This window comes from Cyprinodon variegatus, unplaced genomic scaffold (assembly GCF_000732505.1).
Source record: "Cyprinodon variegatus isolate N-32 unplaced genomic scaffold, C_variegatus-1.0 Scaffold825, whole genome shotgun sequence".
Taxonomy (NCBI): Eukaryota; Metazoa; Chordata; class Actinopteri; order Cyprinodontiformes; family Cyprinodontidae; genus Cyprinodon; species Cyprinodon variegatus.
This window is the reverse complement of record NW_015151278.1, coordinates 195,662-207,464: the sequence shown is the minus strand read 5'-3', so window position 1 is coordinate 207,464 and position 11,803 is coordinate 195,662. Positions and strand designations below refer to the sequence as shown.

Below are 11,803 nucleotides of genomic sequence, written 5' to 3'. Positions count from 1 at the left end.
AAATTCTGACTCTGTCAAAAAACTTTTGTAACAAAGATGCAAATTTACTCAAATAAAAAAAATGAAATCAAAGGCAGTGCCCTTAGCCTATGAAGCCCTATGATGCACAACAACAAACAGTGACAGTCGTATATTAATACTATAATGCACATTCTTAAAGAATGATTTGTCTGTTATTCTAAAAGCTAATCTACTGTTAGGTACAGCAATAAAACAAAATAAAATAGACTCAAAAATATCATATCCTTTCCTGGAAAATAACAGCAGGGTGACTTTGCTTTTAAAAGAATACAAATCTGGATCATGAAAGGCTTTTATTCATTTCTTTACAGCAGACATTACTTCGTTTACCCTAACCTTCATGATCGGTTCTTCCGTATGAAAACGAGTTATACAATGGCTGAAATTTAAAAGACCCTGTTAAAGCAATAAATATGTTTACCCACAGCTTCAACTTCTCACAACTTAAGCAACTTTAAGAAAAGACCTCCATAAGTTTGCAGTGCCTTGCAAAAGTATTGAACTTGTAACCTTGGTTACAGCCACAAACCTCAATGTGTATATCAGGATTTTATGTGACAGACCAACCCAAAGTAGTGCATAATTATAAAGTGGGATTTAGTTTTTTTTTTAAACAGTTAACCTGAAATATTTGCTGTTTTATCTGCAGTTAGCTCCTTTGATGATACCCATAAATAAAATCCAGCATCACCAAATTAATATTCAGGATTAATAGCATCCATCTATAATGTAATCCATTCACAAAAGATTTTCTCTGAAGCCCCAAGAGGTTAGAAATATTTAATGAACAAACAAAGACTGAGAACCAGACTAGGCAGGTCAGGGAGAAAGTTGTGCAAAGGTAAATATGACGGTTAAGTTATAAAACAAAACAATAAGCTGTTTATTCAATAAAATGAAGCGTATGGCATTAGTGTTTTAAGTCTATAGACTTTTAAGCTTAAACTAACAGGGTAGGCAGGGATAGAGTTCATTGTAGAAGCAGAAAAAGTTTTTTTTAGCACATTGCTGTAAACTAACACTGTGAAACATGGTGGTGGAAGCATTATGCTGTGAGAATGCTCCTTTAAGTAGAAACAGTAAGGATGCACTGGAAAAACGATCTAGAAATAATTAAAAATTTCTTAAATTAAGTGTATTTACCCTTGATTTGAGTAGGTAAATGAAATAGTTTGCCAATGGAATCAGTATTTTTACTCTTAAAATAAGATAATTAGATAGTAGTCACTTGAAAATAAACAATGCAATTGTGTTTTCTTATTTTAAATCTAAATTGTCTTCTTCCATTGGCAGAATGTCTCTTTTATCCCCTCAATTGAAGAACAAATTCACTTATATTAAGAAAAAAAGACTTGGATTTAGATTTTTTGCAGTGTGCTGAGATTTGATGAGGATTAAAATGGAAATTTAAATGGAAATCTTTCAAGCTTGACATGTTGCACATTTTAAACTATAAACCATAAAACAATTTAAATATTTATAGTGACAAATGTTTTCATTCCACTTTACTGTTATGCACTACTTGTAACAATGTTCAAAAGGAGAACCTTTGCAAGGCCCTGTAATCTGATATAATCTGATGTTTGCTTTTCTCACAAGTGAAATTAAGGTTAAATTCTGATGTTTTGGAACATATGTTCTAGTGATCTGTGAAATTCTTTCCCCTCCACCTTATCGTTTCGTTTTGTTTTTTTTACAGTATGTTAAAATTTCTTTCCCCTCACAGCAGGAATGTTGTCAGGCAGCCAAACGACAAATATGGCATTTGTAAAATAGAGATTTATTGGCATAGTGCTCCATTCCTGAAGACCATCTGTGCATGCAACAGCCTCCGAGGTGAAACTTCTCAGTCTGTCATCAGGCGGCAGTAAAGAATCACCTGAGAATCCCTCATGTCCTCACACACATCCTTAAACAACCTTAAAAACAGGTTTGATTAAGATTTGTTGGGTGTAACTGCTGTGTCTGTTGTGGAACTGCAAGTGTTCACATATTTATAGTGTCAATGTGGCAAAGCTTTTTTATTTATTGTGTGAAAACATTTGATCGGTTTCTGCTCCTTTCTGCATATTAGCAAACATCTGACTTAAGTTAATATTAATTCATGCTTCTTAATCTGATCCCGGGAACAGGAGGAGAGCTGGGGGGGGATCCGCAGCCGCACGAGTAGGGAGGAGAAAATTCAGCACTTAATACTGTGGGTGATGGTCAGTGTTGTGTAGAGAGGAGGAGGGTGAGGCTGAGGGAGACAAAGGTTCAAGGCTGGGTCACTGCACTGGGCTCCTTGTCATAGATGTAGCTGCCCACGCCGCCAGTGTTGACGCCTGGAGAGACCACAGGGAGAACAGCAGGAGAAGAGTCAGGATGGGAGCAGAGGAGGAGGAAACATAGGAGGGACGGGTCCAAAACATCTCCTCTACAGCTGACTCTCTGAGCAGGGGGAGCTGCGTTCAAAATCAATACCAAACTTGTATGACATTTTCTTTCAAGTGTTATTTGGAGACTGGTGGGTCGACAGCACCCCCTAGCGGTTACCTTTGGGTCCGAAGAGGACAGCGTAGCAGGGTTTGTGGCAGTAGGGTTGGCCGTCATGCTGCAAACGGGGGAGAAAACAAAAACTGTCAGACTGAGAATTTAACTCTTAGATGAGCTGAAATAGATTAAATGAAACACTCTTTAGAAAAAACTGCCTAAAACTGATATTAGTCTTTAAAAAGAGCCAATTATTTTCTTAAAAAACCTATTTGTATAAGAGTTTCTAAGTTTAATGATCGGTGAGACAATAGCTGGTTTTATGTTTTATAAAAGACGTGATACATAACATAAAATGTGCATTTTATGTAAAATGTACATAAAAATAGAGTTTTAACAAAGCAAAGCTAAAATAAAACTTGTTTTACGCCATCACAAAAGGCATACAAATCAACCTGTTTAGCAGACATAAGCAAACTTTATGGCGAATTAGCAATTTTCAGATCTTTTTGCCATAAAGCAAGTATCAACATGTGACTCATGAGCTGAATCTCGTAGTTTTTATCCTAACTTGGCTGCAAATGATCACTGAAGCTCTCAGGTGATGAAATCTAACTGATCGCCCCTCATCTCTTCACTAAGTGCTTCCATGTGTTTTATTGTTGAAAAGTTTTCCTGAATCCATGCAGTTTTCTCACACAGCTCCATGCTTTAATGGCGAAACATGTATTAAAAAATAAATAAAAGGGTTTAGCTTTAGATTTGTCTTTTTTTTCATGTCTGAAATAAATATTCACATTTCAAGAAGTAACTTTAATATGACAGAAGCTGCATAGGATGCTAAAGATTAGGGTGATGGCAAGGAGGGCTGGTGGAGATATGCTAAGTAAAGATTTTTCAATTGATTGTTGAGGAGGGAATAAATGATGAGCATTTTTTCTAATTAAATATTATTAAAAACCGATATATTACTTTGTTCTTAGCAGAAACTCCTTTAACGTCTGGTTTTCTATCAGAAATAAACTTCTGATTTACAGTAGTAGCCGTTCAAAATGTCCCCACTCGATGGGCCTTTGGCTGGTCCTCTACGATTCCTTTTTAAACATCAATCTTTGTACTAAAATATTCTTTCTGACATAATTTGTGGACATTAAGATCTAAAGAAAAGCGCCCTCTCCTGGTCAGACCCTGTAATTCAGTTAAAGGGTGGGGTCCGAGTTTAAAAAAAAGCACATCCAGGAGAAGGCCAGTGGCTGGAAGTTGGAGGGGATTTTGCTGGGCGCTGCAGGGGAGTAGGCTGCCATTCAGCTGGCGTTTGACTGGGAAGCAGCCATTTCAATGGCTGCTACTGTAAATGTAGGGATTATAATAATTACAATATAGTCCTAAATCTGCTAGAGGTGTTTCTTTAATGGAGGTTTTATTGAATGTAGCATATTAAAAACAAAGGCAGACTCTATAACCTTACATTTTCAGAAGGGGAAATAAATTAAAATGTGAGCATAGAGCATAATATAAAACTAAAACCAGATTTTACATCAAATATTTAGTTTCTGCACTAAATTTCCCTTTTTCTGTTTGCTTTTTCTTTTTTTTCTGAAATACATGAACAAATAAACTCTTATTTTGTTCCCAACAAACCATCTTCATGTTTAAAACAGTTGAAGATGCTTACAGTGGTGTTCAAATAATGGTGTTTATGAGGAAATATAACATCACCCTGAGCACAATGGAGCACAGTTATCCCAGATCTTTTTAAATAACACTACAGAGGGAAAACCTTTAGGTCAAACTTTACTTTAATACTCGGGTTTAAACACCACCTGTTGGTTGAATTGGAAGGTTTTTGCCCTTTAATAAAAGGAATCATTCTTTAATAATGATCTGATATAATTATTTCATATCATCAAACATGTCTATTTGTTTAATATTCTCATTCAGTGGGGTTTTTAGCTCATCATCGCTATATGTGATCTGCCATCACCTCTGCATGGCTGCCCGGGGCCAGAGTCTTGCTGCACCTCTCGCAGCGCAGACAGGGTCGGTGCCAATCCTTGCCCAGGGATGTCACCTTCTCAGCTAATAGAACGGAAAATGCACATGTACCAAACATCTGTGAGACGCCTTGTAAAGCAATTTGCACGTCTGTGACTGTGATTTCTCCTGACGTCTTACCAAAGTACACCTTCTTGTTGCATCGTGGACAAAGGTTGGCCTCGCCGGAGAAAGTGGTGATGCCACCAGCTGTAGAGAAAAAAAACAAAAGGATGGAGGTAAGCCTTGAAAAGACAAAATGCTAAGAAAATTAATTAAATGGATTGAAAAGTGATGAATAAGTGTTTTTTCTGGTGCTGCTAGGTGTGAATTCCACTGGGGTAATAATAAAAGGATGTAAAATCTATAAAGAAAACAAAGCCGGGAATTCTACTTCAAGGTGTTCTGGTGTTTAAAGGGAAACTTCCCAAACCCTGCCAAGGTTAAACACTTATCTCATTGCTACACATTAGCCTTAAACTGCCTTAAATGAGAGGCAACATGCTCCGATTCAGCTGCAGCTTAAATGTTTTCCTATAAGGCCCAAAACACTAATAACTCATAAAGTATTGACACTAATTCCACCTCCTGTCATGTTTCACTGTGAATATATGTAACAGTGATTCATATTTTTCCACGTTCTTTACATCTAATAATCTGAAAAGTGTGGCCTACCTTTGTTAAGCCCCTATTACTCTAATTTCTTACTACGTTTAGTGAAACCAGCAACCCTCAGAAGGGAAAGATGGCGCCTAATTATTCAATTAGGAGTCTCAGAAGGCCCCCATTTGGTGAACAGAATAATGAGAAGTTAATTATCCCAGATAAAAAAAAAAACAAAAACATGCAGATGTTTCTAAACTGACAGGCTGAGCCTAAATCTGAGAAGCAGCCAAGAGGCAGAGAGTTACTCTGGAGGAGCTGCAGGCTCAGGTCAGACCAAAGTTATTATCATTAACTAAAGCTGATGAAATAACGAAACATAGAATTAAAAAACATCTATGTCAACTTTGTAAAAAGAAAAAAATGATGCTTTAATAACACTTAAGAAAACTAATTAAATTAACTGAATTTTAAGAGATAATGTGCTTAGTTTTTGTTTGTGTCTTTAAGGTTATGCATCAATATGAGGTCTTGCTTCCGGTTTGCTGTACAGCATCACGCCAGCAGATGGCAGTCAGGTCATTTTCGCTGCTGCAATGATTGGTTCTTATCTGACATTTCATTTCAAGAATTATTTATCTATTGTAGTTTTGCTTCCTGTATCCAAGTCGTATCACATAAAAGACCAAAAGTACAACTGAAACCAATAAAAACTAAACTGAAATTAAGGATTTTTTTGAAAAACAGCATCATGCTGTGTGGATGTTTAAACAATGAGGAAGTGGATGGAAGTGATTCTGGAAGAGAACCAGTTAGAAGTTAGAAAACACCTGAGATGGGGGAGGAGGTTACGCTGCAAAAAACTGAAATCTAAATAAGTCATTTTTTTCTTAAAATAAGTGCATTTTTTCTTGAATTAAATAAGCAATGGAGACACTGTGCCAATGGAACAAGACAATTTACATTTAAAACAAGAAAAAAACTATTACATTGTCTTATTTCAAGTGCATATTATCTGATTATCTTATTTCAAGAGTAAAAATACTCATTCCATTGGCAAACCATGTTATTTACCTACTCAAATTAAGGGTAAATAAAGATAAATTGAATAAATTTTTACTTATTTCTAGATTGTTTTTGCAGTGTACTGCTTATTGAACATTGAAGCATCACACTTTTTTTTTCCAATTAAGATCTGTTCAAAAATATTGATCATTTTAAAGTTATGTGCTTTGTGTTGATTTAAGACAAAATAAAAACTACAAATAAATGTCATAGACCACACAGTGAAGAATATATGAAATACCTTTGGATGGCGCCTTTGGAGCATAAACACGCTTTTCTTCAACTTTAGAGGCTGAATCCACACTAGTGGGGGACGTGTTGTTATTAGCTGGAGCCTCATAAACATACGAGCCCGCTCCACCAATGTTGACACCTTTAATAGAGCAAGCAGATGTGGGAAAAAATACCAAAAAGATGAACAAAAAATTTAATTAAATGCTGCTTTTAATGTTTTAATTAGACAAACACAACTTAAAGGAGCTAAATGTAGAGCTTTACGCTAATCTAATCCACACAGAAAGGAAGCATAAATAAATAAATTGGTTTTTAATAATGTAAGGATCTGAGAAGGCATGCAGTTCACCTTTTGGTCCAAAGAGGGCAGCATAGCATGGTTTGTGGCAGTAGGGTCTTCCATCATGCTAAGGGAGAGAAAATATGAGCATTAAAAAAAACAAACCTTTAATGTTTCACTTAACTGTGAAAAAAAAAAAACACCAGTCTGACGCATACAGGAAGTTAGACATGATGTAAAGTCATGTTTATTTTATTGGTGCTAAAAATTTGTGATGGAGAAACGTGTCCAAAAATGGAGCAGATTTTTTCCCCCCTTCCATCTCACTGCCACCTCATGATGAAGTCATTGTCACAGGGCGCCTTAACCCAAAATAACGAGTGCCGGCGTTTCCAGGGAGCAGTTCTCTGTTGATGAACTCACACCACGCTTCAATGGGAGCCTTGTGTCTGCATGTGTGACAGATGCTGTTTCCACTTACAGGACGGGGAGAAGAAAAAAAAACAAAAAACGCGTGACTTAAAAGGTCTGAAGCCAGTGCACTCTGGGAATGTGGCAGCAACCTCTGAAAAATGTGATCGGTGGAGGGACCGGGGCTGAGCAGCATTGGAGTTTGGACGGCCATAGTTGAGGAATATCAGGTGAGGATCTGTGTGATGAGTGGAAAACCAGCCACTCTGCACCTAATGCTCACTTAGTTTTAGTCACAGCTCTTTTTTTTCTTGGAGGAAAGCATAGAAGGAAGAAAAGCCCATTCTCAGACTTTAATAATGCATTAACCAGGACAGGATCAGCTGTTAAAGTCGCCACACACTCCATCCACCAGTGGGTTTCATTTACACTAGAATCTCTGAGGATCTCTGCTGGGTTCCAGACTCTGACTCTGCAGCGATGTCTTTCTTATGAGCCGACATGCAGCTCTAGAATCTGATGCAAACTGATCTTAAAAAGATTGAAGAAAAGTCCCCCCTTTCCTCCATTATCAACAAATTTGAAATTTGTTTCAGCTCGTTGTTGATTCCTCACTGCTGAATATCAAAAAGACACCAGCTCTGATGGCCTACCAGTTCTTCCCACTCTCATTACATACTATATTCACCTATATTCATCTCCAAGCTCATTTTCTTCCACTTCAGGATGAGGTTGTATTCAACCATACTCCTATTTATAAAGTTAAAGTTCATGTTTCTTTAAGGATGTCCTTTATAATGAGTCCCGACCCAAGAATCCACAGCAGTCCACTAACGACCCATTGCTGCCGGTTAGATAAACAATCTAAACCACATTTCCTTCCAGTGTTGTCAAAGTTTAATCATTTTAGATGACAGTCAAAAAAAAAAAAAAAAAAGACAGAGCAGCATGATAGAAAAAGGTTACACCTGAAGGAAGGTAGCTGCTTTTTTTTAAAACTAATTTGTTATGACAATAATCAATGTGTTTTTATCAATGTGTAATAACACATTAAATATCCAATCAATTCTGACCAACTTCCTTATTTCTCTGCTAAATTAAAGCATCCCCACACAAAGGTGGACTTCTGAGGCCCCCAGTTAGTAAATTACAGAACTAATTTGCCAATTAGAGGCGTAGTTAGTAAAGTATGTGCATCCAAATAATGGGTTATCAGAGTAAAAGAGGCTGGATGTCAAAAGAATGTAAATTATTTTTACATTTTCATTTGCAAATGATGTAGAATGTTAATAATTTGCATAAAGTCTTTGGTAAAATGATGAAAAGAAAAAGAAGTATGTCTTGCATTAATCCCTGTTGGCTCTTTATCCAGATTATTTGAAAGCAAATTATTAGGAAAAAGCAAAGTATTGAAGAGAATCGGGAGGAAACTGCTGGATACGTGAGGATGACCGCTTCCGGCCATGAATGCACGTTTTTTTAAACGCTGGAAACTTGGTCGTCCATCTCTTTAAGAGCTCTGTGACCATTTGAACAAAATAACACCTACCACTATAAAACACCCACTAAAAAAGGCAGCGCTGAACACAAAACTGATGAACGTGGAATGAGAGTTAAATTAGAAGCAAAAGGAAATCCTCAGGATGCTGGTTTAATGGAAAAGGTTAACCGATCCCTCTGGGATGACAAGGACACAATTCCTGTTAGGATATAAACTTAAACCGCCATGTTTACTTCAGACAGTTTAAACACGATTTATTTCTTGGTTGTAGAAAATATTTAGTCGTTCAGTTTCAGAAAACAGGAAATCTGTGTTACGATATTTTCATCATTTCTCCTTGTTACACTTTATAGCCAGAAAGGGGGGCAATAACACAAATACTGCACTTCAGACCTGCTTCCTGAGGGGTAACCAAAGTCTAGCCTCTAATTACTTGAAGGAAAACAAGTAATATTATTATAAATAGATAAATAGATATAAATACTAATAGATTTTATCTCTAGACATGGATCTTATCAGCAGACCATGGATCATGAGCAATAAAATCCAACCAGAAATCGAGTTGATGATACCAAACGGCCTTTATGCCCATTGTCTTTATTGTTTAGAACACATAAACCAGACTCAGAAAGAAAGTTAAAGATGATCTAATCATTAATATTAATAATCAAAAAAACTTTATGATCTCACATTGCCGTAATTTACCTCTGCATTTATCCCATCCCCTTGGGGAGCAGTGGGCTGCAGTTGTGGGGCGCCCGGGGAGCAGTGTGGGGTTAAGGGTCTTGCTCAGAGACCCAGAGTGGCAGTCTGTGGGAGTAGGACTCGAACTCGGCACCTCAGCATTCCCAGCTCTATGCCCCAACCACTAGGCCGCCACTCCCCAAACCCCCTTAAGGGTCTGATCTGTTTTTAAAAGAGTTTTAGCTTTAAAACTGCCTAAATATTTCATCACCAGTAATTTGAATGCAACACCAGAGGTAGTGCCAGAGAGTAGGTAGCACTCCCCCCCTCCCCCGCCTGTTGCTGCACACTTAAGGGCTGGTTATCCTCCCGCAGCAGTATGTCGCAGTTAGCTTATCGCAGATATTTTTGATTTATGCCCAATATTGAAGCAGGGTCTGCGCTATGTTATTCCACGCCGCGACGCAAGAGGGACAATCAGGAACTATCTGTGGGTCTGGATAAGGCCGAGGAGGTGAGGAAGTGGGGGCAAGTTTGTGCAACAAAGGAGAGACATGAGGGCGAAAAAGAGTGGGAATCCAGGTGGAAAAAGGGTCCCAGCGTTCACGCGCACCTCGCTCTTCTAGCTGGTCCATCTTCAGGAGTCATTTCCACAATGGCGGTCAATGGCGGACAAACAAAACAAGCTGGTAAGGTACCAAACAGGAAATGTGCATTGTGTAGAGCGGATGAACAATTGACCAATCAGAGGCCTTCTGTCTGTGGTCACCTACAAGTTTGGAGAGGTGCAGCAGAGTGTGAAGGGACGGCGGCACATTTACGTTCACAGCGACAGACACACAGACGACCTGGTCTCTGATTATAAATCAGCCTTTAGTCAGCTGCTTGAAATATTTCCTATTATAAAATTCAAACATTCCATGTGGACAGTAAAGATGCATTATCCGTCATTTGTTACCAAGGAAACAGTGTTTATAAGCCAGGGGTTGACATTAAGGATTTTTACCTTTCACATTTCATTTGCCCAGAAACAATTTTTACTTGCCCAGTATAATGTTTGATAAATATAGGTTCATTTTTGTATATATATCAATGTTTTTTGTAATTCAGTATTTTTTAAGTTTACAGGATCCTGGTGTGTATATGCATGCGTGGGTGGTGGGTGAAATGGGTGGTGGGTGTGTTACTGTACTTACATTTTTTTGCCTTGTTGTTTTTTACCCTACCAAGTCGAAAAAAATGATTCGCGCCAATTCCCGGACAAAAATAGCTCAATATGGCAGAAAATAACGCGGCTTTTTCAAATCACGCAAGAATGTGTACAAAACAACAAAAATGGCGCTGACAACGCTTTTTTTTTTTCTTTGAATGGCGGTGATTTTTGAGTGATTATGCGAATAAAATGATACAGAAACATAGGTACGATAGCGCTTTCTAGCTTGTTTGTCGTTTTGGTAACTACATCAAAATTACCGCTAGGTGGACAAAAATCACGCCATCTGGCGGAAAATCACCCAGCTTTTTCAAATCACGCACCTTTTTCAAATCACGCGAGAATGTGTACAAAACAACAAAAATGGCGCCGACAACGCTTTTTTTTTCTTCGAATGTCGGTGATTTTTGAGTGATTATGCGAATAAAATGATACAGAAACATAGGTACGATAGCGCTTTCTAGCTTGTTTGTCGTTTTGGACACTACATCAAAATTACCGCTAGGTAGACAAAAATCACGCCATCTGGTGGAAAATCACCCAGCTTTTTCAAATCACGCACCTTTTTCAAATCATGCGAGAATGTGTACAAAACAACAAAAATGGCGCCGGAAACGCTTCTGGGTCGTTTTCATCGAATGTCGGTGATTTTCTAATAATTTTGATTGATAAATAATTTTTTTTTTGCGATCATTGAACTTGCCCGACGGGGAAATGCAGTGAAATTTGTACTCTCCAAACAATAAAAACTACATGCCCTGGGCAATCGGGCGATGCTTAACATCGAGCCCTGTAAGCAGTTTACTGTCTGCAAGCTTTAATCCAATCAAACTAAATTTTTTCTAATGTTCGTGGGGATACCGTGAAACCAGGAAATAGATAGTGATTTAGTTTATAGCTTGCACAAGGAGTTTTTACATTTCTGTCAGATTCTGATTTTGTTTCTCTGTTCCGGACCATCCTGCCGCTAACACCAGCTGTCCATGTCTGTAACGCCGCCATCAAGGCAGTTTAAAAGCATCATCAAGGCCCATTAGGCTGATGTGAGCACTGAGCACCCCTAAGTGGTGCAGCTGACCCTGGAGCCGCTAAAACGGCAAGAGCTCATCAGCAAAATACCAAACCGTGCAAAACGTTGGAGGGAATGAACCATACAACCCACCAGTAGGAGGGAAGTGAATACATCTGAACATGAGTGTTTGAAATTGACCAGATTTCAAGCTGTTAAGGATTAGAGGAGCATTTAAACCAGCACATGTTCTTATACATGATTATTAGGATTTAT

General features: G+C 38.0%; 1 protein-coding gene across 1 annotated transcript in view; it reads right to left on the bottom strand.

Moving 5' to 3' along the window:
• Positions 1–1,708: 1,708 nt before the first annotated feature.
• The window catches only part of LOC107098958 (cysteine-rich protein 2-like), a 33,488-nt gene continuing 23,393 nt past the window's right edge, over positions 1,709–11,803 (bottom strand). Inside the window, exons 3-8 of the mRNA XM_015396867.1 lie at positions 6,779–6,836; positions 6,437–6,568; positions 4,669–4,737; positions 4,478–4,572; positions 2,557–2,614; positions 1,709–2,345 (exon numbers count right to left, since the gene is read on the bottom strand). Coding sequence (XP_015252353.1) covers positions 2,278–2,345; positions 2,557–2,614; positions 4,478–4,572; positions 4,669–4,737; positions 6,437–6,568; positions 6,779–6,836 — 480 coding nt within the window. The 3' untranslated portion in view covers positions 1,709–2,277. The remainder of the gene's footprint in view (positions 2,346–2,556; positions 2,615–4,477; positions 4,573–4,668; positions 4,738–6,436; positions 6,569–6,778; positions 6,837–11,803) is intronic.